The sequence below is a fragment of the Ailuropoda melanoleuca genome, chromosome 18 (assembly GCF_002007445.2).
Source record: "Ailuropoda melanoleuca isolate Jingjing chromosome 18, ASM200744v2, whole genome shotgun sequence".
In the NCBI taxonomy this organism is placed as follows: domain Eukaryota; kingdom Metazoa; phylum Chordata; class Mammalia; order Carnivora; family Ursidae; genus Ailuropoda; species Ailuropoda melanoleuca.
Genome location: NC_048235.1, coordinates 29,520,898 through 29,547,239, shown reverse-complemented (window position 1 = coordinate 29,547,239; position 26,342 = coordinate 29,520,898). Strand labels below are relative to the sequence as shown.

Here is a 26,342-nt window from a genome sequence, read left to right as displayed (position 1 = left end):
GTGGGCCAAAGTAAATACAAGAAGTAGAATCTAATTTACATGAGAATTTAACCTAACATGTTACAACTGAAACCATGGGGAAAGTATTTAGAATTAATATATACCATTTGCCAACTACTAGGTGGATTCAAGTTAAAAGAACCTCCACAAACATAAAAAATATAAAAAAAATACATTTTTAAACTAATGAATAGAAGAAATAGCAGGCCAGATTAGTATGTATACTGTATAAGACATTAAAAACTTGTAATTAAAAATACGAGAATATAACAAGATGAAAAGGAAAGCACTAGAATGGGGAAATATTTGAGATAGTTAAAAGTTTAATATTGCAGTATGTGAGGACAGATTTCTAAGATTATGTTCAAGGGGATTTTGTGTCTAACAGATGGTTCTCACCATAAGACATATAAAATAACAAAAGAATATTGGATTATTTAATCTACTGATAATTTAAAATATAATCTTAATGCTGTGATATCATAAATATTTAGTATATGAACAAAAAGAGGAATGATTTTTAAATCCTGGTAAGGCTAATGAGAAACAAATGTACTGTAATTTTTCTTATTGAGTACTGTTTGGCCACATATAACAAGAACCATTAAAATTATTTTTTTAAAAAGATTGATTTATTTATTTGAGGGGGAGTGCAGAGGGAGAGGGAGAGAGAAACCCAGGCCGACTCTGCACTGAGTGCAGAGCCTAACATGGGGGCTCGATCCCGTGACCCTGAGATCACGACCTGAGCCAAAACCAAGGATTGGATGCTTAACAGACTGCACCACCCAGGTGCCCCTAATAAAATGATTATTTTTTTTATCCAGTAACCTTATTTTTGGAAATGTATTTTAGGGAAAGAATTTAAAGGAATAAGAACATCATGTGTAGACCTTTGAAAACAAGATAATTTATATAAATTATATATAATATAAATTATAAATATAATTATACTGTGTCTTTAAAAACATAATTTATATAAATGATACACAAAGAGATAAAACAAAAAAGCTTGGAAAGCAGCCAGAATACTCACAATTTTAGTATTTAATGGACTATAATGCAACCATTAAAAATTTTAAATATGCAAATTAGGTGGAATCCTGGAGATTTACTTGTATGTAATATGTAAAACAATGGAATGCAAGACAGTATATGCTGTATTTATTACTTAGGTGAAAAATTTACACATAGTGATATAGGCAAATTTTATCTCAGTTATTGGAATTTAAGTGTTTGTTATAAGGATGAAGGAAAGGTCGTCTCAGGAGTTAGATGGATATTCATATGCGCCGACAGTCAGCAGCCTGTCAGACTCAGAGCTAACAGGTGCTTGTGTTTCTGTTGTACAGTGCTTGTTTCAGGTTCTGGTGAATGTTTCCTGGAGTGGGAAACCTGGGAAGCCTAGCATTGCCGCAGTGGCGGTGAGCACCCAGCATGGATCTCTCCTGCAGCTTAATGACACCTTGGAAGAGAAAGAAGTTTGTAGGTTTGTACCTGCTTTGATGTGACCCTATTGACACCTGTGGTTTCTGTCTAGTTTTTGTTCCCTATTCGGTTTTTAGCGTTTCCTTCCTTCAGAGTATTCTTTTTATATCTTTCCCAGTCAGCCCTCAGGAATGCCTGTCACTCTGCCTTGATGACATTACCATAACCCAACTCCTTATGTCCTAATCTAACCATTTTTCCTTATTTTGCCCTATCTTTGTAGGCTGGAATACAAATTTGGAGAATTTGGAAACTATTCACTCTTGGTAAAGCAGGCACATAATGGAGACAATGAAACTGCTTGTGACATAGTTGTCAACAAGAATCCCATTGACAGTAACCTTCGTATGTATATGCTCTTTGTTGAATTTTTGTTTTAAATTTGTGTTTTAAAGGTTTTAGTTTTTGAGTACTGTTTGCAGCACTGTATACTTTAAAATCTGGATTATAGGTTATCTATCTTATTTAGTTATGGTATATTTATAATGTATTGATTGTGTCATTGGTGTATACCAAGAAAATGATGTGATATATAAGAAAATTATATGATCAACATATTCTCATAGATGTTATTTAGTTTAATTATGAAGCATAAATAAGCCAAAAAAAGTTAATGCAATAGAAAGAAACTAGAAATGGGGCAAATGACTGTCAAGTATCTTTCCTTGTTTTAGGATAGAGGGCACAGTATTTCCTGTATGAGTCTTACAGGGACAGTCCAGAAGTCCCTTAGATTAAGGAGGGACTGTTCATTCTCTAATAACTCCACTGAAGAAAATCTATCAGTCTGACGGGCGCCTGGGTGGCCCAGTCAGTTAAGCGTCTGCATTTGGCTCAGGTCATGATGCCAGGGTCCTGGGATCGAGCCCCGCATCAGGTTCCCTCATCAGTGGGGAGTCTGCTTCTCCCTTTCCCTCTACCCCCTCCCCCCTGCTCATGTTCTCTCTTGCTTTCAAATAAATAAAATCTTAAAAAAGAAAAAAAAATCTGTCAGTCTGAGCCACCCATTAGATAAGATAATAAATCCCTGTGGCATTAATAAGTACTGTTCACAGTGCATCTTTTGAAAACCATAGGGTCATGTCAAAAGAATGGAAGAGCCAATAGGAAAGGGCCAACATGGACCAGGCTAAGCATTAAAAATAGAATAATGAATGTAATTGATGGAAACCCATTGAATCTACAAAAACAATGAGTCCCTTATGAAACTTAAAAGAATGGGGGCACCTGGGTGGCTCAGTCATTAAGCATCTGCCTTCGGCTCAGGGCGTGATCCCAGGGTTCTGGGATCGAGCCCTGCATTGACCTCCCTGCTCAGCTGGGAGCCTGCTTCTTCCTCTCCCACTCCCCCTGCTTGTGTTCCCTCTCTCGCTGGCTGTCTGTCTCTCTGTCAAATGAATAAATAAAATCTTCAAAAAAAAAAAGAAGAAGAACAGAGCCCCTTCCCTAAGCAGAGAGAATACTTTGGTTGCCTCCGGAGGTAGCAAGGACACCTGATAACTGGAGTGACTTAAAATTGTTAATTGAAAGGAAGGATCTAACTATTTATCCTGCCTTTCCTGTTTTAATTGTACTTTAGGATAACTAAGTAGTCTGAGATGATGAGGGTAAATTCTTTAAGGAATTATTCCAACTAATACATGTGGCAGAATGGCAGACTATTTCATAACCCTCAATGAAGGAATTGGTGTAGGCAAAAGTCATGAGTGGATGAAACCAATGCATGAAAGAGGAACTGGCACTGGAGGGCCAGGCTTCCCCCAGCTGAACACGGGCATCAGGCACATGGTCAGCCACCCCAGGTGCACCTGATGTGGGGAGCAGGAAAGACACGCACCATCTGTGAAGCATTCTTGCCCAAAAAAGTTGAACTTTGTTAGTCAATCCTCTACAGCTAATTGCCCATTTGCAGAACATTTGGAGGCTAGAACAAGCTCAGTGACACCAAGAGGAACAGACCGACAGATCTAGAATATGAGACATCCTCATAGACAACTTGTTTCAAACAAGTCTAAATGTGACTAAAGAGGCATAACGAGCAAATAGAAAATGTGAACCTTGTTTGTATCCTGACCTAAACACACTAACTACAAAAAGCATTTTTGAAATAACTAGAAAAATTAGAATATGTACTCTGTTAGCCAGAGAGTTTTTAATGATATGGTGTTTGTAAACATGTGTATAACAAAAGGCCCATTTTTAAGAATCTTTTAATTTTGGAGTAGTTTTTGACATACAAGAAACACTACAGAAAAGCATTCCCATATAATCTTCTCCCAGCTTTCCCTAAACCCCTAAACTATATAATCATAGTACAGTTACCTGTATATAATGATTGAAACCAGGACGTTATCATTAGTTTAGTGCTATTAACTGATGCATAGGCTTTTCAGACTTCTCTCTTGTCCCTTCAAGGCCTGTTCTTTGGTCCGCGATGCAGTCCAGGATCCCGCAGCCCATTTAGTTATTAGGTTTCTGCAGCCTTTCTTTGTCTTTTGTGACCTTGACACTTTTGAAGAGGACTGGCCAGTTATTTTGTTATTTGCACTTGCTCGCTGTTTCTCACAGCTAGGTAGAGGGCACGCATTTTTGGTAGATGACTCCAGAAGCCTCCCCAGTGGGCCACATCAGGGGTTTCACAGTGTCAACATGTCTTTTGTGAGGCCTGTGCTTTAGAGATGCGTACTGAAGATGGACGGGGAAATGACGTGATGTCTGGGATTTGCTTAAAAATACTTGAGGCAAAAAAATGGAGGCAGAGTAGCAACAGATGAAGCAAGAGTGACAGTATCTTGATAATTCTAGAGTCTGGGTAATGGGTATATGTGAGCGTATTATGCAAATCTCCGTTCTTTTGAGTATGTTTGATATTTTTCATAATGAAAATGAGGACTCCTCTAATGATGGGTGTTCTCAAGTGTTTATAGGAAAGTTAGCAGAAGAATATAGGCTTTTCCTTCACTTGTTTTGTTTGCATTTTTAAATTTACAGATTAATTATAGTGATATAACAGCTTCGATGCTTATGATGACATTTTGGTGATACAGTGTTTTATTTGATTTTTATAGCTGTGTGTATTGCGTTCCTCGTTGGTGTGGCGCTCATCATTGCAGTATTCTTTCTGAGGTTCTTGTTGAGGTAAGCAGTTGTTAGGGGAGGACACAATTGGGGGAAGTAGAATATAGAAAAAAATATATTCAGGAAGGCTAGTTTGATCCTTTCAGTGACCGTTATTCTTTGATTAAGTGAATACTTAACTGTGTCCACCATGCCCGGTTCAGCCCAGGGTACTAGGGATTGATGAAGAATAAGAGATGGTCCCTGACTTCAGGAAAATGATAACCTAGTTCGAATGGATCTTTGCCTTCAATCCTCCCCAATGGCTGAAAACAGAGAAGAAAATGCTTGAGAAGTCATTATTTCCAGAGGGATCTCACAGCCTGCCTTTGTAGTGAGTGGGGATGGCCTGGGCTATCTCACGAGGCAGCTGCTGCACTGTACTGTTCTCCCTCCTGTCCGGCCCTGAGGCCACCCCTCTGGTCCAGCTTCCTAGCTCCTGCCAGCTGGGTGTCCAGTGGCAGAGATGGAGGTTGGGCACTGGACCTCCAGACCTCGTTGTGGATTCGCTTTTCCCTGGTTGGGACTGGCAGCTTGGCGAGGGGATTCCTTCTCCCCTCTCTGCCTGGTTAACAGCAAGTCTGGTGAGAGTGAATGAATAGACCTGAAAAGAAAAAGTCACATAGATCCAGGCCTGGCAGATCACCTTTCAAAGGAAAGCTCTCTCATGTTTTTAAAGGAGTAAGATTGATGGAATTTTCACATGCTCAGCCTATTAGGGTCTGGAAGGATCACAAGATTTTATGGGTGAGCTGTATTCAAACTGGAAGGGAGAAAAACTAGTCTTCTAAGTCTGCTGCCTCGAGGAAACCTAGCAGCTTTGGGGACTTCATGCGCTCTGACTCTCTCCTTTGTGCATCCTAGAAATACAATGATCTGTAAGGGTAAAAGAACTGCTTGCTCAGAAGCAGATTTTTAACCCAACTGCTTTTTAGGGGCAAAGTATAATTTCAGCAGAAGAGTTTGTTTGAATTAAGATATTATCTTGTCAATCTTTTGATAAGATGCAAATACTATTCCAGTTTATTTCAGTGTTTTCATTTGGTCCTTTTACTACGAATGCCTCTGTGGTGTCACTTTCTAAAGTAATTGGTAGCTGATCTTGAGCGCTTGCAAGGGGAAGAAATTCCATCTCCTTCCACTGTGGAATTGAAACTCCTTGTAGCATGTGGTTCTGCCTCTGCAGCCCTGCAGGCAGGATGCTGTGCTGGCAAAGCGGGAGTCCCTTGTCCCTTGCTCCAGCACTTTCCAGCGGGGCCCTGGAAGTCCAGGGATGTTAGGCTGTATTGGAACCAGACCAGAATCTGAGGCGGTAGTAAGAATATTGGATCTCTCTCCTTTTGCTGGGAGGACAAGCATGTACAAGAAAATTAAATGAATCATGGAACATTACATCAAAAACTAAGGATATACTGTATGGTGACTAACATAACATAATAAAAGATTATTATAAAAAAAAAAGGTGGTTGCTCAGAGGCCATCTTCCTAATACTTCTTAGAATATATTCCTACATTCACTGGGAGGTTATTCGTGAGGACCATTAAATTAGAACTCAAAGATTCTGTCATTCTATATTAATGACATTAATAAAAATAGATCTGTATAAATAAAAAAAAGAAAATTAAGTGCATTTCTAAAATTTTAATTTTTAAATATCTTACCTTCTCCTTTCACCCCTCTTTAGATGTCTCGATTTTAATATTTTTTATGTGATGGTGATGTTACCAGTGCTGAATAAAGTAGAAATGGGAGTGAGTTGTGGGGAATAAAGAGAAGAAATAAGAATATATGCATTACATTAGTGGGTCATGTTCAGAGACTGATTTGAACAATTAAACTGGAGAAAAAACTTACGAGACAGAAATTGAACTGACTGATGTAACTAAGGAATTACTGATAATATTTTTAAATGTAATAATAGAACTGCAGTTCTGTTAAATAAAAGGGGGGGTGTTTATCTTTTAGAGCAACAAACTGCAGTATTTATGGGTTAAATGATGCCATGTTTGGGATTCTTTAAAACAATCTAAGGTAGGCAAGGGGGCAGGGGGTGGGAGCGTGGAAGAAGTAAGATACACCACACTTAAAGACACTTTAAAATGTTTAATTCTTTGACTTGTATAGATTATGAACTTCAAATGAATTTTCTTTCAATACAGTAGCCAGTCATTTTGAAAATTCTGCCAAAGAAAATAAATTAACTGAGCTTTTTATTTATTTACAGTTTGGACGACTTTCATAATTGGATTTCTAAAGCAATAAATTCTCGGGAAACTGATCGCCTCATCAATTCTGTGAGTTATTAGAATGCATCATGTGTGGCCTGGGCGGTTTTCTAGATTTGGAATTTATAAGTCCCTATTTAATAATCTTTATTATCTGGTTTAATTAATCTTATTTATATTGTGGAAGGCCAGGTCGGTCGTGTGTTCTGTATCCTTCATAAGGAGCAGGCGGCCTTCTCGTCGGCTCTGGTGAAGGGCAGCATCCCCTTCTCTTTCCTGGTGGGGTTGGAACTTTGGGTTGCATTATATGCACAGTATGGAGACATTTTTCTCTCTGCAGGCAGCACTGTTGAATCGATCCAGTTAAGTAGAGAGTGTCCAGATAAAAACAAAAGAATAGAGCCATCAATATGAAATCTACAAATCAATGGCCTCCTGTCGTGATTAAACGTATTACTCATGTTAATAAATTCATTATAGACATATGCATGTCCATTTATGGACATATTTGCTCGTACCCTTGTACCAGATGCACGTATGGACCAGTTCTTTGTGGTCATTCATCAGGATGGCAGCTGCAAGCTCAGCAGACGGCACAAAATTCAAATAATGTGAAAAACTAAACCTCTGGGTGGGATCTTTACAAAAGGAAATTAAAGGATTGTTCAGGACAATGCTTTTTAGCTCTCCAATCTGTTAATTTCTTCCCTAAAAAACAGAAAACTGAAATTAACTGACTAGTATTATCACCTGGCATGTTTCTCTCCCCGTTTTCTGAAGGAGCTGGGGTCTCCGAGCAGGGCAGGCTCCATCGGTGGCGATGCTCAACTGGAAGCGTGGCATCCACCCGCTGCATCGCCGCGCCTCCGTTGTGTGGACACATTCAGGGGGTATGTGGGGCTCCCTTGGGACATCGTGGGCACAGATAGTCTAGGATTACATGTTTACACATGAACACACTTTTAAGGTATTTTTACATATCTTTTATTTTGTAGGGTAGGCAGGACTTCTTGCTGTAAAAATAAATCAGTGGCCTCTTCTTACTCCAAAACGGTCATGACAACAAATATAAAGTTGCTAGAGAGGAATCAAGGGATGAGGCCAGAACCAGTGTCCACTGGTATGTAGATTCTGCTGAGTTAGGGTCATGTGGGCAGGCAGCAGCACGCGGGGCCTCCCTGTCCGTCCACGCCCCCGTGTCCCATCGGACAAATGAAACACCAGCATGTGCCAGCCCCGGCCCTTCCCCATTGCTCGCCAAGTAGCTTAAATATCAGGCCCTCTGGGAAGCAAATGCGGAGTCCTACAGCAAGTTGTTACTTTAGAGTTCAGGTAGAAGACTGAGGGCCAGGAACCAACTCCGCAATAAAGTACGAAACCAGATAGCTGAAAATAAACATGTAGGTGTTAGGCCTTCCACGTCTGCCCATGGAGGGCTTTTATTTTTTATTTTTTAATGAAGATTATTTATTTATTTATTTGAGAGAGAGAGAGTAGGAGATGGGGGAGAGAGATAGAAGAAGCAGACTCCTCACTGAGTTGAGGAACCCCGGTGCGGCTTGAGCTCAGGACCCTGGAATCATGACCTGAACTGAAGGCTGACACTTCACTGACTGAGCCATCTCACAGAGGGCTTTGAGACTCCGGTGATAATTATATTTCTATCCCAGCCTTCCCAGACCCTGAGTGCTCCTGGGGTGCATTTTAGAAGCCAAGCAATAATAAGAATAATAACCATTGCTAAGGATTTTTGAATTCTCACCCTGTGCCACGCACAGTTCTTACTTGTCATAGTTTATTCAGTCTCTTCACAATCCTATGAGGCCTACACTTTTAATATGCCTGTTGTACAGATGAAGAGACCGGGCCACAGAGTTAAGTAACATGTCTGAGGTCGCTTGGAGACTACGTGGGATGGCTGGGATCTGACTCCAGGAGTTGGGCCACCTATAACCGCAGTGACACATTCAAGTCTTCATTCTTCAGTACCCTGTGGAATTAGCATCAAACAGTAGCACATTCAGAGTCTATTTTTTCATATTCCTTTTTCTTTTTTTTTAGGAGAGGGATGGGGAGAGGGGCAGAGGGAGAGAGAGAGAATCTTATACAGGCTCCACTCCCTCCGTGGAGCCCGATGCAGGGCTCGATCTCACAACCCTGAGATCATGACCTGAGCTGAAACCAAGAGTCAGAAGTTTAACTGACTGAGCCACCCAGATATCCCTATTCCTCTTTCTTTTTGATTCTCATTGCTGCTTTTGGAGATGAGATGTTTGCAGGTAGATAGGAACTAATATTTATTAAGTGCCTAAAATGTGCCACGCGTTGGTTAGGCACATGATATACATTATTTTCCTCAGGGATCCCTGTGGGTGTGTTTCCCTCTCTTACAGAGAAGCACACTGAGGTAACTAATGAGAGTCTTGTCCTAATAAGAGTTGAGGGCCCATGATTTGAGCCCTCAGCTCTAATGACTGGATGCCTTCTACTACAGTTCTTTAACCTGCAACATCTAAGTAATTAGCACAGAATTGAGTGATGGGAAATGTTTTGCTTTGTTTTCAAGTTATACGGTTCAGTGTCAGTGTAAATTTCTCTTAAATCATGTTGGCGGGGCACCTGGATGGCTCAGTCGGTTGAGTGTCCAACTCTTGATCTCAGCTTAGGTCTTGATCTCAGGGTCGTGAGTTCGAACCGCATGTGGAGCCTAGTTTAAAAAAAAGAAAGAAATCATGTTGGAAATGGTGGCAACAGCAGGGCTTTGTGTAGGACCCTAATTGTAGTGATTAGAAATAATAGTTCCCCGCTCTTTACGTGTATCTGTGTTGTCACTGCCCCTGTGAGTATAAGTGTGTCTCTTACAGTTGGGCCATCACATGGGCAAGCCCTGAAAGTGTGCTCTTTGCTGCTTTACAGGATAGCTCTCATCCTCATGGTCTTTGTTAATTATGGAGGAGGAAGATATTGGTACTTCAAACACTCCAGTTGGAATGGTAAGATATTTTTTCTAAAAGTTGTATTGCTGGCGTAGGACCCCTCAGAGAAGTGTGGACAAGAGAACCTCTCAGCACCCCCTCAGGAGCTTAGAGATGAGGCCCCACCAGCCTCCTTTGAGCGCTGATCTCCTGCCCCCATAGAATGACCTTTGGAGGATGCTGTTAACCCTTTTGTTTTGTTCTTGCTTTCGTATGCTGTGGCCTTGTAATGCTTTATTGTGATAACACGTGGACGCCCAAGTCTCTGTTGCAGGGCTGTGGGACTCTGCAGAAGCTGTTAAGAATTTAGTTGTAAATGATTCTTGTCATATTCTAGATATGCCTTTTATTACAGCCACATGGGAGTTCTGCCTTCTAAGATTCATGGTCCTCCTTGGGGTGCCATTGAACTCAGGTTGGTCTGAGTGGTGCTGAGTAATGGCTATGAATCTGGCTCAGTAGCTGGTTTAAGAATGGATTTTGAATAACACTGCTTGAGGATAACAGAGTTGTCCACAGACTTCTACTCTGGCTCTCCCCTGCCCAGTCATGTTCTTAGGAACTGCCCTAGGCCTGGTGACTGGTTCCAGAGTCCCAGGGAGTATCTGTGTGTGTTACTTCACGGTGTTTTCCTGCGAACTCTCTATGTGAGTTTACTTTCCATATATATCAGTATATAATGGAGCCATTCTAGATTTAGGAAGTATTGACATTCTAGAGTCTTTTTCCTTACTCTTGTGCTTATGTTATTCTCCAGGACTGACGGTGGCTGACCTTGTATTCCCATGGTGAGTTGCAGTCTACCACCGGCTCTTCCATAGGTTATCCAAGTGTCCACTTGATGCTGGAGCCTTTCTCTGAGACCATCCTTGAGTTCTGGGCCACAGGCCTGTGTTGCTTACAGGTCCTTCCAAAAGTTGTGTTACTGGATAGCTCTTACACTTGGTATAGGGCTTATTGAAAACCTGCATATAAAAGATGAGTGATTTCACAGGGAACATTTTGTTCTTGTAGATATGGTATGCAAGATCCTGGGGTCTTGTGGGAAGTTATAAATCCTGAGAATGTAGTTAAATCCCACTAATCCTGAAAATAAGTATAAAAATCATATTTCCTAAAAGAAATGTAATATATTGGCATCAGGAAATTCTGGTAAGTATGTAACAGGGCAGTGATAGTATTAATTAAAATTTAAAGTAATACAGGAGCAACCCACCCTGTCTCTGATCATCTGTGGCTTGTTCACCTTAAGGGACCCTGACTTCCTGTACAATGTGGGATTTGTGTCTTTGCCTGTGATGCTTTGAGTGACTCTGTCCCATCTTTAGGAGGTAGTACTAGTTATTAGTTTATGTCTTTGGTCCCTTGTGTTTCATCACTAATATGAACTCAGGGCTTCTTGCAGGGGAGCTGGGGTTCTTGTTTGAGACAGTTTTGGGTAAGAGGAAGTTTTACATGCCTGAAGACCTGGTAATTATTTATGTACATTCTTTTTTTTTTTTTTAAGATTTTATTTTTTAGAGAGAGAGACTGTGCAAGAACAAGGGCAGAGGGAGAAGCAGACTCTCGGCTGAGCAGGGAGCCCGATGCAGGACTCAATCCCAGAACCCTGGGATCATGACCTGAGCCGAGGGCAGACTCTTAACCAACTGAGCCACCCAGACTCCCCATTTATGCACATTCTTTACGAGGTTCCCTATAGGAAGTGTTCCTATTCCTGTTACTAGACACTTTTATCCAATTAGGTGACCCCAAGAAACGAAGCCAGGGGACATCAAGGAATGTAGCAAGAGCAAACTCTCACCTCTGTTAACCCCACACTCAATCATTGGAAAGATTGCTATTCTTTTTTTTTTTTTTTAAAGAGTTATAATAGAGGGTATAATAAAGAGTATAATAAAGGGAAGAAAAGAGGTGTGTGGCTCAGACGAAATTAGGAAAAGAAATATAGCTTTCATTTTTCTTTCAGGAGAAAGAGTGAATTTAGAAATGATTGACATGTGTTGTTTGTTGCTCAGCGACTTTGAGGGTGTGCTCGTGAATGTCCAGTTGTTTTGATTCTAGTATCTTCATCATTGTTTCTCTTTAATAATAAATGGGAGACTTGTCCTTGGAAATTGCACTCAGCCCTGAAGAATTTTCCTTCTGGAATAGGACTTGAAGGTGCACAAACCTTATAGTCTAACAGGGTTATGTTCTGATTCTTCCTCCAGTGTTATTTCAGTGATTGGCTACTTTAGAAAAATCATGTATTGCTTCTTTTATGTAGTAGATTATAAAATATTAGTGATATATAGTCAAAAAGCCATCCTAGAAATGACCAGCTCTTAATAACTGTCTTTTTTTCTAGGTTTGTATTTATTATGGGATCTTCAGTTTTCCTATCAATGACTTCCGTACTGCAGCGAGGTTGTTCAAAATTCAAATTGCTGGGGAAAATTGCATGGAGGAGTTTCCTGTTAATCTGTATAGGAGTGGTCATTGTGAACCCCAATTATTGCCTTGGTCCATGTAAGTATTTTTTCCCCTCTGTTAGTATATATTCCGGTTGAAATATGGAAGCTACATGTCATAATTTAAAAGAAATGTAATTCTTCCATCTCAGGTACATGCAAAAAGATCAGTTATAAGAAAAGTGTATACCTGGTTGTATAACTTCGGGCATTCTTGTTACTGTCTTGGGACTTCAGACCTGGGAAGAGCTTCGGAGACCACTCAGACTCTTCTGTTGTGTGAAGGAAGACTCTGAGTCCCAGAGAGATTGACGTGCTTTCTGTGGATCTTCTAAGTGCAGGAACGAGTAGTAGGGCCAGATCAGGTCACCTGGTTCTAGACCCTGCCCTTCTGCCACTTTGAATTCGTCGACTTTCACAATAAAGCAGTTGTGTGGTAGTTCAAGAATCCACCTTTGTCATCACCTGTATGCCTGCTGGGTTGCTGGGAAGGAATATCTTTGTTATTGTTTTAGCGGTGTGAGTGAGACAGGAAGGCCGAGGGAAGGACGCACACCCCACGCTTGGGACCCGCATCAGGGTCAGGGAAGGCAGTAGTTGGCTGTACTCAAGGGGCTTACAGTGGCATTAGCCAAACAGGACACAATTATGTGGACAATAGCCAGATGGTCCCCTTGGACAAGAAGCGCTAAGAGTAGCATCCGGAGGAGGTAGAGGTTACTTCCATTTGGGGTCAGAAGGAAAGGTGTCATGTAATAGTTGATTCAGTGCATCTCTAGAAAGTGGGCCACTGCTCCCAGAATACATTGTAGGGTTCATTACGTGGTCACATTCTTCCAGCGATGTAGCCATGTAGCCTGTAAGACAGGGAGAGTCTGTTGGTGGCCTGTGTTGGCTTTGCGAGTTGCTGTTGCGCTAAATCGGTACCCAGAATGACAAAGGGCCAGGAGAAGAACCTCTCCTGCAGTCCTTGCTTTATCTCACACCCAAGGAACACATGTGTTCTTATCCCCGTGTCCCACCTCGCCACTTCCTGCTGTGAGTTTGAGCCAAGTCCCCTATATATTCCTATCTCCAAGAGCCTAGAAAGCAACTTAAGTGTGATAAAGGTATGTTTTCCCCTGTAGAAAACAATAATGTTGTCTTGGGCAGGAGGAGGAATGCTGGCTAACACTTCACCTAATTTGTGCCTTTTGCAGTGTCTTGGGATAAGGTGCGAATTCCTGGCGTGCTCCAGAGGCTGGGGGTGACCTACTTTGTGGTTGCTGTGTTAGAGCTCATCTTTGCTAAACCTGTGCCTGAAAGCTGTGCCTCGGTGAGAAATCCTCCTTTTAAACACAGGGGAGGCGGAGGGTGGGAATCACTGTATGATTTTCAGAACCTTCTTTAGTTCTGAGCACAATACTGTATCTCAGTAGACTCCTTAACTCTGTTAGTCAAGTGCACTCTTTTTTCCTTCAATTAGTTATTTTCCTTTAGTCTTTGCATCAGTCCTTTTTCTCTGTTGTGGGGGAAAAAAGCACATGTGATCTACCCTCTTAATAAAATTTTAAATGTCTGGTAATCAAATGCATTTTGACGGCATTAAATAATATCACCATCATCTAATTTGCTAGTTCAGTCTTTGGGGGCATTACTGCCAATTTTTCCATTTCCTTGTAGTACAAGATATACAGAAAACTCACAAAACATTTCAGTATCTATATAGAGGCTGTGAAGATTCAACTTGGAGGAGAAATGCCAAGGTAGGGTAGAGGAGAATGGCAGTATTGTCGTTGGCTGTCCTTGGCTATTTCACATTTCTTATTTGTGGGAAGTATGTGAGAGCCTCACTTCTTTCGCGATTGCTTTCTATCTTACTATAAATTGCTCTGTTGAGTTAATGCAGGTGGAGCTTTTTTTCCCCCTAGTAGAGATAAAAATTCAGGAAGAAATGTTTAAATTCTTCCACTTAGGGTCCTTCTTAATAAATTAATAAAGCTGTATTTGTTTTCTAGCTCCTTTCCGTATAAGTAACTAGCAAGTTCATCATTGAATCCCAGATTTTCTTGGCTCTTCCTGTAATGATTTCTTGGTTATATGTCCTTGGAGTGCCTTGGATCATAATTCATTTACCTGCTCTGCGCGCTGTGTCATTGTATGTGTACCCTCTGCTGTGGGTTTGCTTGAGGTGAAGCGAGACTAGACATGACTGTGGGCTTTGTTAGTCACTTGGGACCTAAGGTCTGTGGAGGCTCATCTGCCGCCCCCACAATGGAGCAAGGGTTTGAGTGGGACACCAAGAATAGGTGGGCTGTACTCCTTCCTTCAGTCAGGACAGCTCCAAAAGTTTACATTTCATTTTCCTTTCTTAAAATGTATTTTTTAAATAGCTTTTTAAATGACAGTGTTATTGAGATATATTTCACATACCATAAAGCTCACAAGTTTGATGTGTGCAATTCAATGATATTTAGTATATTCACAGAGTTGTGCAGTCATCACCACTACCCAATTCTAGAACATTTTCATTACCCCACAAGAAACCCTGTACTCAGTACCAACCACTTACTGTTCCCCCTACTCCCCCAGCCCCAGACAACCCCTCATCCACTTTCTGTCTGTGTAGATTTACCTATTTTGGACATTTCACATAAATGGAATTCCACAATATGTGCCTTTCTGTTTGGTTTCTTTCACTTAACATATTTTTCAAGGGCCATGTATTGGTGCTTTATTCCTTTTTACTGCTGAATAATACTGTATTTTATGAATGTACCACTTTTTAGATATATTCATCAGTTGATGAGCATTTGACTTATTTCCATTCTTTGGCTAGTATGAGTAAAGATTCTATGTATATTTGTGTACAAGCTTTTGTGTGAACATCTGTTCTCAATTCTCTTGGATATAGGAGTAGAATTGTCCAGTGATTTCTTTTTTTTTTTTCCTCTAAGATTTTATTTATTTATTTATTCAGAGAGTGAGCATGAGTGGGGGGAGGGGCAGACGGCAAGGGAGAGAGAGAATCCCAAGCAGACTCCATGCTGAACACAGAGCCCGATGCAGGGCTTGATCTCACCTGAGCCAAAATCAAGAGTTGGACACTTAGAACTGACTAAGTATCCAAATCCCATCCAGTGATTTGTTTTTAACTAATGTTTTACTACGGTATTTCATGGAGAGGGGCAGGTAGACCACATAATGTATATGAAATAAACATGCATCTATTTTTGTATTACTACTATAAAGGCCAACAGAAGAATCACCAGGAATTTCCCAAATACATTTACTGCATGTTTTCTCCTCTTCCACTTACATGTAGTTCATATATGTTTTTTTTTAATAACCCCTCACTCAGGAGAGAGGCTGCTTTTCCCTTCGAGACATCATCTTTAGCTGGCCCCAGTGGCTCTTCATTCTGATGCTGGAAAGCATTTGGCTGGGCTTGACATTCTTCTTGCCTGTTCCTGGATGTCCTACGTAAGTGAGCCCATGTAGGTAATCCCTTTTTGCATGCCTTTTCTGCCAAGTCAGAGCTTCTGGGGTGAGAGCTTGCAGATTTCCTGAGGGAGAGGAACTTGCTTTCACTCTTTTCCTTGGAGGCATCATGTGTCTTGGGAGAGGAGTTTGGTGTATGTCCAGAGGAATGCCTCTGTGAGGCTTTTCCAGGGTCTGTCTGAAGGGAAGTTGGGCTGCCCACCTTAGCTTGTGGGGAGTAGTCAAGTCAGAAGAGCATTGGTGAGGAGTGCGTGGCACCGAGGGGTCTCCGTGTTTGAGGCTTCTTGTTGGGTTGCTACAGTTGCCAGGATGAACCTTATTCCCGCTGAAGTCTTACCAATTAAGTACATGTTTTCACTTTCCCAGTGGTTATCTTGGCCCTGGTGGCATTGGAGATTGGGGGAAGTATCCAAATTGTACTGGAGGAGCTGCTGGCTACATTGACCGCCTGCTTCTGGGAGATGACCACATTTACCAGCATCCTTCTTCGGCCGTGAGTGAGCCTAGCTTGTACTTCAGCTAGACCGTCGGGAGCTCTGAAGTGAAGGAAAACAGAAAGGGCTGGCCAACTGGAAACTCTGTCCATTTAACAAACTATGATGGGAAATAATTTTTATTTGAAAAGTTGGCTGACTTAGGAAATGTAATGTTTATTATGGGGCTCTGTGTATCCATTACTTTGGATTTGGAAGTGCAGAGGCAGTGGATCAAGCTTGTGGTGGCGTGCTTTTCCTTGTGGCTCAGGTCAGACTCACTGGCAGCAGATTCTGAGGCCTAGATTCGTGTGTAGGAAGCTTATCGGGCCATCCTTTTGGGATCAGCCCCTGCTGGGGATCAAAGGAAGCAGGAATGGGCAGCCGGAGTAGTTGGACTGGCTGGTAGTCACACAAGGCCTTAGCTCATCTCCTGGGGGGCTAGACTGGTGCTTTAGAGTTGTTCTGAATTGGAGTGAGGGATCGGGCCGTTGGATGTGGACTGCCCCCAGCAAGGGAGTGTGACTCCTGGAAAGGCAGCTCTCTTCAGTCAGGGACAGATCCTGAAAAGGATCTGCCAAGAGAGCCAAGCTCTCTTGGCTGAGAGCTTTTGGCCATTAATATTTCTACCAGCTCTGGGAATGAATACTTTAGTCCTGAGAGGGGTGGGCAGGGGGATATCTGGGTGATCCACTGTGGATCTGTTTCCAAATTTCTGCAATTTCTACATGAACATTTGTTTTATAATAAAATAATACAGATATATTTTTAAATGTAATTTGCCATANGTGGGGCTCGATCCCATAACGCCGGGATCACGCCCTGAGCCGAAGGCAGACGCTTAACCGCTGTGCCACCCAGGCGCCCCTTTTTTTTTTAGATTTTATTTCTTTCTTTATTTGAGAGAGAGAGAGACAGCCAGTGAGAGAGGGAACACAAGCAGGGGGAGTGGGAGAGGAAGAAGCAGGCTTCCAGCGGAGCAGGGAGCCCAATGTGGGGCTCGATTCCAGGACCCTGGGATCAGGCCCTGAGCCGAAGGCAAACACTTAACGACTGAGTCACCCAGGCACCCCAGGAACAGCTTTTTGACCTTACAATAGGGTTGATCTTACAATAGGGTTGATCTTACAATAGGGTTGACCAAAGAGAGTCAACCTGACAGTTATGAAGGTCTTATGCATAGTGTTGGAACTGGTTAGGGATGCATCAGGTCACCGACTCCTGAAGTTGAAGTGACTGCTCTGGGTCATGGCTCATCCCTGGGCTCTGTGTTCCCTTCTGGTATCACACACCCCACACTTTGTTGAGCCCCACAAGTTGGCCATGAATTTCTGCAGCAAAAATGGAAAACATTGAATTCTGGAGTGTATTCAAGTTTGTATTTGATCTCTGAGTTGTTTGTGTGCATTTCACAGTCAGTGAGTTCTGCCTTCTTTTTCTGTTTTGTTAAGGTGCTTTATCACACTGAGGTGGCCTATGATCCAGAGGGAATTTTAGGGACCATCAACTCCATTGTGATGGCATTTTTAGGAATTCAGGTATTCGTTCATTTCATTAGGGTGTACATTTTTTGTACATTGTTAATGTACAAAATGATTATTCATTCATCACTAATTCAAAAAGTATTTCATTAAAACAAGTCATTGGAAGCATACCTTCTATGGTCTAATAAATTCTTTTATGTGACAGATTGTCAAAACTAGCAGTTGCTAAAATTCAGCACATGGAAATAATTAGGTATAATTCCTATATGTCTCCCCCCCTCCCCCCAAATTTTCATTGTTTATATGGCTTATCTTGGCAATGGAGGCATAGCAATTTCTGGGTAAAAGGTCTCCCTGCTGGAATGTGCAGAATGTTTGGGTACTGGGTGTTGGGAAGTCCCTGTGTCCCCCCCTTGTCACATTTCTTTTGTGCACACTCTGTATGGTTTCAGGTTATGCATACTGTATGAGTCAGTACAGGTTGTTCTTGGTTTATCTCACATGCAATTTTGTTAAAATTCTGAGGAGTCTAGATTTTTTTCCCCCTAAAGTTCTCCTTATTGATGTTTGAAACTGTTATTTGAGCAGAGCTAACTGGGGGGAGGGAAAAGCCTGTAAAGTAGCTGATGGAAGGCTCTGATGAAAATATTCATGTCCATGTGGCTTTTGAGTACTTGAAATGTGGCTAGTATGACCAAGGAACAAAATTTTAAACTTCATTTAATTAATTTAAATTTAATTTCAAATAGTTTCCTGTGGCTAGTGGCTGCCATATTGGACAGCGCAGGTCCAATTTGGCGACTCATATTTAGAAATACTGCTCTATACTCACCCCTTTAGCACTTTATAGTTCACAGTGGGTGCTTTCACATATGTTCATTTAATCCCTGCATCTGCAGATCTGCAGGGGTGAATTTGCACCCACAAGAGCAGCCTGGGGTAGGGTTAGGAGTGCAGACCGGGGGCCGCACTGGCTGGGCTTGAGCCCTGCTCTACCACTTTCCAGCTGGGTAGCCTCGGGCATGTTCATGCGTCTGTGCTCCGATAGCACCTACTTCAGAAAGGTGTTGAGAGGACTGAATAAGTTAATTCATGTAAAATTCTAAGAACTGGCAAATAGAAAAAATTAATAAATTTTAGCTTTAGTTACAAATTATTATGAACATATTCTTATTCTTTGATGTTTTTCAGAAATTAATTCCTAATTTCAGGGGATTTTGGGGCAAAGTCCAGATTGTACTGTTTCTGTTTCTGCCTCTAGTTCCACCCTGTCCCTCCTCTGTACTGCTGCCAGAGCGGGCCGTCCAGCAGGCCAGTCTGGGCTGGTCCCTTGTGACTGTTTTTTTGGCGTGGGGGTAGAAGTGACTTTCCTGAGCTCCCTCTCATGCATGGGAGAAAGCCCATGCCTCACCAGTGAGATCCGCAAGCCTACCTGCCTCCCACCTTCCCGCCCTTCCCAACCCTCTAGCCTTTCTCAGTGACCTGCAGCTCAGGGACGCATGTTCTTTCAGCCATTTGACCAGTTTCGGTGCATGCTGTTCCATTCTGCCCAGATGTTCTTCCTGCTTTGCACTGGTAGCCTCAACCAGATGGCTCTTCCTCTCTGGCGTGTCCTCCCATCCTCCTAAGGAGTCCCCTGTGCCTTGGTGGCCAGCCATCAAGGGCAGGGGTGACGTTCCATTCCTCTCGGTGATCCCGGCGTCTAGCAGCATGCCTGGCAGATCAGTCTGTTGAGTGACTAGGACGGTGGATGAAGACGAAACACGAATATACCTTAAGCAGTTCTCTTGGTCATCTGTGTTTTCTTCTCCAGGCAGGAAAAATACTCTTGTATTACAAGGATCAGACCAAAGACATTCTGATCAGATTCACTGCCTGGTGTTGTTTTCTAGTAAGTAACTGGCATTCCTTACTAAAATCCTGTCCATACATGTTTCAAAGAAAGAAAATGTTCAGCAGCACTGGACAGCAGCTGTCACCACAGCACACGAGTTACATTTTTCACAGGAACAGCGGAGAGGAACACATCTTTACACCTCAACTCTCAGGTTTATTTTCTTAGGCAAATGTCTTTATAAATTCTTATGTTTGCCTTTGAACGGCCAACCGGAATCGTGAGGAAATAGTGTAGGTCCTGGTGGGGAGCCAGACCAGGAAGGGCACGGTAACAGCTTCCAGAAGTCTGCTTCCAGATTTCCCGGTGACGGAGAGTTGAAAGTTGGGCTGTTCATTTTATCCCTCATGTTTCCTCTCTAATTTATTTATTGGTTTACCATCGACTCAAGAGAATGCTTTGGAGATTTTTATTGGAGAACATTTTTAGTTATGCATCTTGAAAATAGTTTTCCACTTAAAAAAAAAAAGAAGACACAATTTTCAGCCCTCCCTAAGTAACTAAATAACATATTTTCCAGTTTTGATGGAAGTTTTTTGAGATTATTATTAAACAAAACTAACGTCCTTCTCCCCCATTATAGGGGCTTATTTCTGTTGCGTTGACAAAAGTTTCTGAAAATGAAGGCTTTATTCCAATAAACAAAAATCTGTGGTAGGTATAGAAAATAGTGTCATTTGAATGTTGGGTTGATCTTCCTGTCACTGGATGCGCTCCTCAGGAGCCCTGAAACACCTCATTCGCCTTGTAGGTCCATTTCGTATGTCACCACACTGAGCTCCTTTGCCTTCTTCATCCTGCTTATCCTGTATCCCATTGTGGACGTGAAGGGACTGTGGACGGGAACCCCATTCTTCTACCCAGGTAAACAAACCTCTTAAGCTCGGAGTTGATGACGGTCACCTAGTGGGCCAGCCCAGAGACAGCTGAGCATGCCTAGTGCTGCGACCTCGCCCCGAGTGGCAGGTTTCCAAGATGCTGGCTGAGGGAGAAAGCAGCTGGGGCTACATGCAGGACATGCCTGGCCAGTTCCAAAGCAGTCCACCCATTTTATCTGTTTAGATTGTGGGGTCACAACCAAGTTGCATTTGTTTCTTCAGGCAGTCCTGAGTTGTGGAGCATCAGAATCGATCCAGGGCATATCATTCAGTTTCTAATGCTTCAGCAATGGGGCCATGCCTTTTTTCTGAGTATAAATGTACTACCTTATAGATAATACATAAGAAATATCAAGAGATAAATGGAATAGTTTTGATGCAATTCTACAGGAGACTGAGGGAAAGACCCGATCATTTTTTGGTAAAGATTAATTTATTTATTTGAGAGAAAGAGAGAATGTGCATGCAGGGTGGGGAGGGGCAGAAGGGGAGAGAGAGAGAGAGAGAGAGAGTGAAAATCTCAAGCAGACCCCGCACTGAACACAGATCTCGCCTTGGGGCCTGATCCCAGGACCCTGTGATCATGACTTGAGCTGAAAGCAAGAGTCGGACGCTTAACTGACTGAGCCACCTAGGCACCCTAGACCCAGTCATTTCAGTGACTCACTTCAGCCCTCCAATTCTAGTGACGGTTACGTTTTTCTGACCTCAAGTTTCTGGTCTAGAAAAGATAAGTTCATGATTTTGGCTCTCCTTGCAGATTTAGTATTCAAGAATTACATCATTATAAATATTTTCTAATTCTTGATGTAGCTTACACTTAAGCATTTAAGGTATATATTACTTATTTTTGGCAGTGTGTGCTTTTTGTTTTTTTCATTGGACTAAAGTCAAATTTCAAGAATTAAATACATGATCAGATGTGACTCAGGAAAATATTATTTTCTGTATCTCTCCTCCAGGAATGAACTCTATTCTGGTGTATGTTGGCCACGAGGTGTTTGAGAACTACTTCCCCTTTCAGTGGAAGCTGCAGGACAACCAGTCACACAAAGAGCATCTAACTCAGAACATAGTTGCCACTGCAATTTGGGTGCTCATTGCCTATGTTCTCTATAAAAAGAAGGTTTTCTGGAAAATCTGACAGCTCCAGCTGAAATGCTTTGCTGGCAGAGACTCTAGTGGGCTGTGGGGGAGTGTTGAATCAGCCTTTATTAAAGGGAACCATGAATTCTAAAATCAGTAGGATGTGTATTTCCCAATGATTGGGGAAGATGCTGATGCACTCTGGCTGGTTTACTATGATGCGGCTGTTCATCAGAACTATGTATATTTGGGACTTAGATGTTTGGAATATAATTGTCTTTTTTCTCCATCTTCCATGTAAATGGATGTATTTAGAACTTCATTTTAAGGATTTCTCATTTAACTCTTCAAAAGGAAATTGCCATGGGCATTTTGCTTCTGTGATGGATAAAACGATCTAAAGTCTAATTTTTATTGATCTTGTTTTCCTGTAGACTGTCCTTCCATGTGCACACATGCCAGCCAAGAATACCATCATTTCTGTTGTGGCTGACTGGAAGGCTTATCGAATGGGATGTGTAGTGATGCAGCCAAATATTTTCTGTGGTTAAGTGCAATTTAATATTTCAAGAAAGAGTAATTTCCTTTTCAGATCTGCAAGGCATTGGTGGGTCCAGAAAATGCCTTTCTGTTGGAAGGCATTCTCTCCTTTTCCCCACTTGAAAAAGACATTAAGATACAGATGTGTTATTCCCAGCCACTCTCGCTTATAGTTACAATACTTACACACCCACTTGGCTGTCTGCACTTGTCTGTCTTTCTCACTGTGTGTCTAGATGGTGGCTGGCACTCAGGGCTATAGTGTGGCAGAGAAAAGCACACTGTCTTGTTTGTGGCACCAGCTTTGCCATCCCTGCCGTATAAGATGTCAGCAAGTCCCATGGTCTCTCTGGGCCTCGGTTCCCTCATCTGTGAAATGAAGGAGACAGTGATGACCTCTCTGGTTCCTTGCAACTCTTAGGCTCATTCAGGTGGGATACATCCGCAGCTTTTCTGAAGTCCTTAGGAAAATTTTATTACAGAAAACTCTTCAAAATAAATGATAATGAAAAGGTTAAAAAACAACTCTCATTGGAGTAAATCCTTTCAGAATGACCCTCCACAGTGGAGGCACTTTCCTGTGTGGAGTCGCAAAACTGGAGATAGTTTCTCAGGAGTGAAGACAGGAGAACACGCTAAGAGAAACAGCACTCTTCCTATGATGCATCATGCTTAACGAATTTTCTGTGAGAATTCCGTGAGGAGGAAAAGGTGGAATAGTACGTCAGCCCTCCCTTCCGTGGCGAGCCGAGCCGAGGCCACCTCCACGTCGCTCCGGCCGTCAGCACAGCACAGACGACCTCTGCCTGTGCTCCGCCTGCACTCTCCCCCGAACCCCCAGCCCCAGCGGTCGCTGCCCGCGGGACCCTCCGCCCGGACGCCGGCGGCACGTCAGCGCCCCGTCCTCCCGCCGCTCTGCCCAAGTTCAGACTGCCCCCTGGATTTTCCCAGCTCCGTGAATGGCTCCTTCTCTGTCTCTAGCTGTGAAACTCCGTCACCTTTCACTCACCTTACCTCCTCTGTGCCCCCCTCTCCACGCCTCTTCATTCCCGGCTCTTCCCCCTGAAACTCCTGCCTTGGCGCTGCGGCTGCCTCGTCTCTCTAGTCCGGGCCTCCGTCCCTCAGTCGTTCCTCTGTCAAGTCGCGGTCCGTTGCCTCCAGACTAAGCTTTATGCAGCAGAGCTCGGGTAAGATCTCCACACACCAGCTTCCCTCGACGTCGGAACCGCGGTGCCTGACGTGTGTGTGTACAGAACCACGCTCGGGGGAGCCGGACATACTTTCCGGCTGCTTGGCCCCGCCCCCCGCCCGGGCCCCGCCCACCCCGCCTCCGCCGGCGGCCAGGCTCCTCCCCGCGCAGCACTTAGTACCTCCTGCTTCTGATTTTGAGGGCAGTCTTCCTGCTTTACTTTCTCCCCTTAATTTTCTCCTGGGTACACTTGACCTTTAGACCCCCTACTTCTGAAACACCTTCTCTAATCTCGTATTCTCATCCAAAAGTAATATTTTCTTCCTCTCATGATATCTTACTGGGATCAGTCTCATGGCATTTATCGCTTTCTGCCTGGTATGATAGTGACTTGTGTACGTGTCGCATTTCCCACGCTAGACTGTGAACTTGTTAAGGGCGAGCATTATGTCTTGTTCATCTGTATATTCCTCGTGGTGCACACACAGTGCCTCATACTTAGCAGGCGCTAAATAAACATTTATCAAAGCAAAGCAATAGTGGTTTTCGTTTTTAATATCTAAGTGCTGATGAAAGCGCTGTGTCCAGAGTGCCCCCTGAAGATGTTCCTTTTCCTAATGTGTAAGGGGACAGTTGGTGAGGAAACCTGTTGCTACCCTTCTCTTGCAGTGAGTCATGGATGGTCACAGTGTGTCGTCCCAAATCCCAGTAAGTCAGGCTGAGTTGGACCTCTCCGGATGTTATCCAGAAGCCTTTCTTGAACTGGGGAGTATATATCAGGGTGTATTGAACTGTAAGGACAAGGAAATCCTGATCCAGCTGGGTTTAAAGGAAAACTTGCCTCATGTAAGAAGGCCCCAGGTAGGCTGGCTTCAGCTCACTCGCCTGTAAGGCCACCACACCATGATAGCCACACACACTCAGGGACTGTGACACCAACCCCAAGGAGAGGGCTTCCCCTCTGTCCATCTTGTGACTTCGTTAGACCGCAAACCCTCCCCAGAAGCCTCTCAGCAGCCCTCCCCTTGTGTCTCACTGGCTACGAGCCTCTCATCTATCTGACTTGTGAAACCAGCAGTGACAAGGGACTGTGGACCGATGAGCCCACGGCATGGCTACGCGGACAACCTGCTTTGGGAACGGACGGGGGTCCAGTTCTTAAAGTAATAAAGTCCAAAATACTGTTCTAGAGTAGGGATGTAGTAATTGGAAGTTGTTTATACATTTTTTTGTACTTCCATTACTCATTCTTATTTATAATTAAGTGAATAAATTCTTGCCTTACACTTTTTTCCACTCTGTTCAATAAAGGACATCTTCTATAAATGTGCAATAATCCCAAATGTATTAAACGGTGTCACCTTAAATGAAATTCCAACGTAATAGTTTTTATTTTTCCTTTAATGTAATTCTATTTTCCAAATAAATGTGGGAGATAAATGGACTTTTGAGAAAGTTTCTCAACATATCACACTGCTTTTCAGGAAGAGATCCCTATCAATTGTAAAAAATTAGGGGTAGGACTTTAAAAACACTAAGCAATACGTGGTAAGATCCAAGACCCTATTAACAAATGCAGCTTCTGGCATAATTTCAGCCTTTGAGATTTTTAACTCCTTTTGTTGGAACTTCGAAATGAGGTGGGAAAACACATTGCTAGTGTTTATCTTTAGTTGCCTGTGTAATCTGTTTTCACCAGCGTGTAGTGAGCCAACATTTTTCTCTTGGTAATCAGTATTTGTTGGGCATTAGTTTGAAAACACGGCGTGTGTGGTTTTTTTTTTTTTTAAGGCTACATGCATTTCTAAATTCAAAGTTGATGGAAATGCTAGATGTTTGCCTTATGTCATAAAATGCCTCAGACCTCATAAACCCCTTATCTAATTGTGTATGTCAGAACACTGCCATTGACAAAAGATGCCGTTATCTTGCTGGCTTTCCTCTGCAGAATTCCATCCAAAGTGCTAGCCGTGTGGACAGCTGGCTTTGCTCCCTGCAGTGCAGAGCACATGGTTTCCCACAGTGTCCATTACCATTTTGGGTTCTGGTGGAATTCTGTCCTGACTACTGGAGCTGGACAGAAACTCAGGTCTTTGGTTTTCCCACCTTTTATGGGGCTGTTCTTGTCAAAACTTGATGGTTTGTAGTCATGCACTTTTACTTTGATACGGGATAGTTTTCCGGCTGGTACTAAACTCCAGAGGTCGTTTAGCTTGTAGACTCGTACCACCATCTAGCCAAATCCTGTCTGTGACATGGCTCTGGCCCGGAGACCGCTTGTGTCAGTTTAACCAATCCCAGGTGATGCCTGTCCCGTGTCAAAGAGAAATAAAGCCATTCTAATGAAGTGGGGAGGGCAGACTTGACTGCACTGGGGGTCCAGTGTGAACTGAACCAGTTTCCTGGAAATAACGGCTGGAGACTTTAAAGGCTGGGGGTGCTAACGGAAAGGCAGCGAGGGGTGCGATGGGGTTGGTCTGTGTGACAAGGCCAGCTGGATTTGTGAGTTGGCGCTTCGCCCCTTATCTTTATGATGGGAGGTGGTGGGGCACGTTGAAGCAAGGTGCCACCTGAACTAGGCCCTTCTCCTGGATATTTACGTTTCGGACACAGCTTGAGTCCTTACAGAGATGGGTTCCGGTGGTAGTTTCACATCTCAAAGGGCAGCGGAAGGATTTATAATTGCCAGCTTTCTAAAAATAATTGCTCTAAGAGGGGGTTCAGGGACCTATCTGCTCACCACCATGTTCGGGCTGGATCAAATACATCCTGTGAGCGTGCAGCTTTCTAAGGCGGGCATTTTAAGGGGGCTAGGGTCATCCTGGGTACGCGGCCTTACGCTGCTAGTAGCTGTTTTGGAGTTTGGTCACATCTCAGTGCAAGGGGTGTGCATGGGTCCTCATGAGTCAGAGGTCAGCAGTCCCACCCCACCCCACTCTGCCTTGTCTGCAAACTTGGTCTGAGTTCCCATTTTATTCTATGGCATTTCCCCTGCAATTCTTCACACAGGAGTGGCACCACTGGGGGAAAAAAAAGGTGATTGGCTCTTTATCTGGTGC

The 26,342-nt window shown here is 42.9% G+C and overlaps 1 protein-coding gene across 6 annotated transcripts in view; it reads left to right on the top strand.

The window, feature by feature from the left end:
* The window catches only part of HGSNAT (heparan-alpha-glucosaminide N-acetyltransferase), an 84,422-nt gene extending 60,606 nt beyond the window's left edge, over window positions 1-23,816 (top strand). For 2 of the 6 annotated variants that reach the window (XM_034647794.1, XM_034647793.1), the window contains exons 3-18: window positions 1,353-1,489; window positions 1,712-1,833; window positions 4,557-4,626; window positions 6,831-6,900; window positions 7,612-7,721; window positions 9,748-9,824; window positions 10,564-10,594; window positions 12,157-12,317; window positions 13,459-13,574; window positions 15,600-15,721; window positions 16,106-16,232; window positions 17,664-17,750; window positions 19,510-19,587; window positions 20,174-20,244; window positions 20,342-20,454; window positions 21,431-23,816. In XM_034647794.1, coding sequence (XP_034503685.1) covers window positions 1,353-1,489; window positions 1,712-1,833; window positions 4,557-4,626; window positions 6,831-6,900; window positions 7,612-7,721; window positions 9,748-9,824; window positions 10,564-10,594; window positions 12,157-12,317; window positions 13,459-13,574; window positions 15,600-15,721; window positions 16,106-16,232; window positions 17,664-17,750; window positions 19,510-19,587; window positions 20,174-20,244; window positions 20,342-20,454; window positions 21,431-21,612 — 1,674 coding nt within the window. In that variant the 3' untranslated portion in view covers window positions 21,613-23,816. The remainder of the gene's footprint in view (window positions 1-1,352; window positions 1,490-1,711; window positions 1,834-4,556; window positions 4,627-6,830; window positions 6,901-7,611; window positions 7,722-9,747; window positions 9,825-10,563; window positions 10,595-12,156; window positions 12,318-13,458; window positions 13,575-15,599; window positions 15,722-16,105; window positions 16,233-17,663; window positions 17,751-19,509; window positions 19,588-20,173; window positions 20,245-20,341; window positions 20,455-21,430) is intronic. The other 4 variants (XM_034647795.1, XM_034647796.1, XM_034647797.1 and 1 more) reach the window with 4 other exon arrangements.
* Window positions 23,817-26,342: the final 2,526 nt, after the last annotated feature.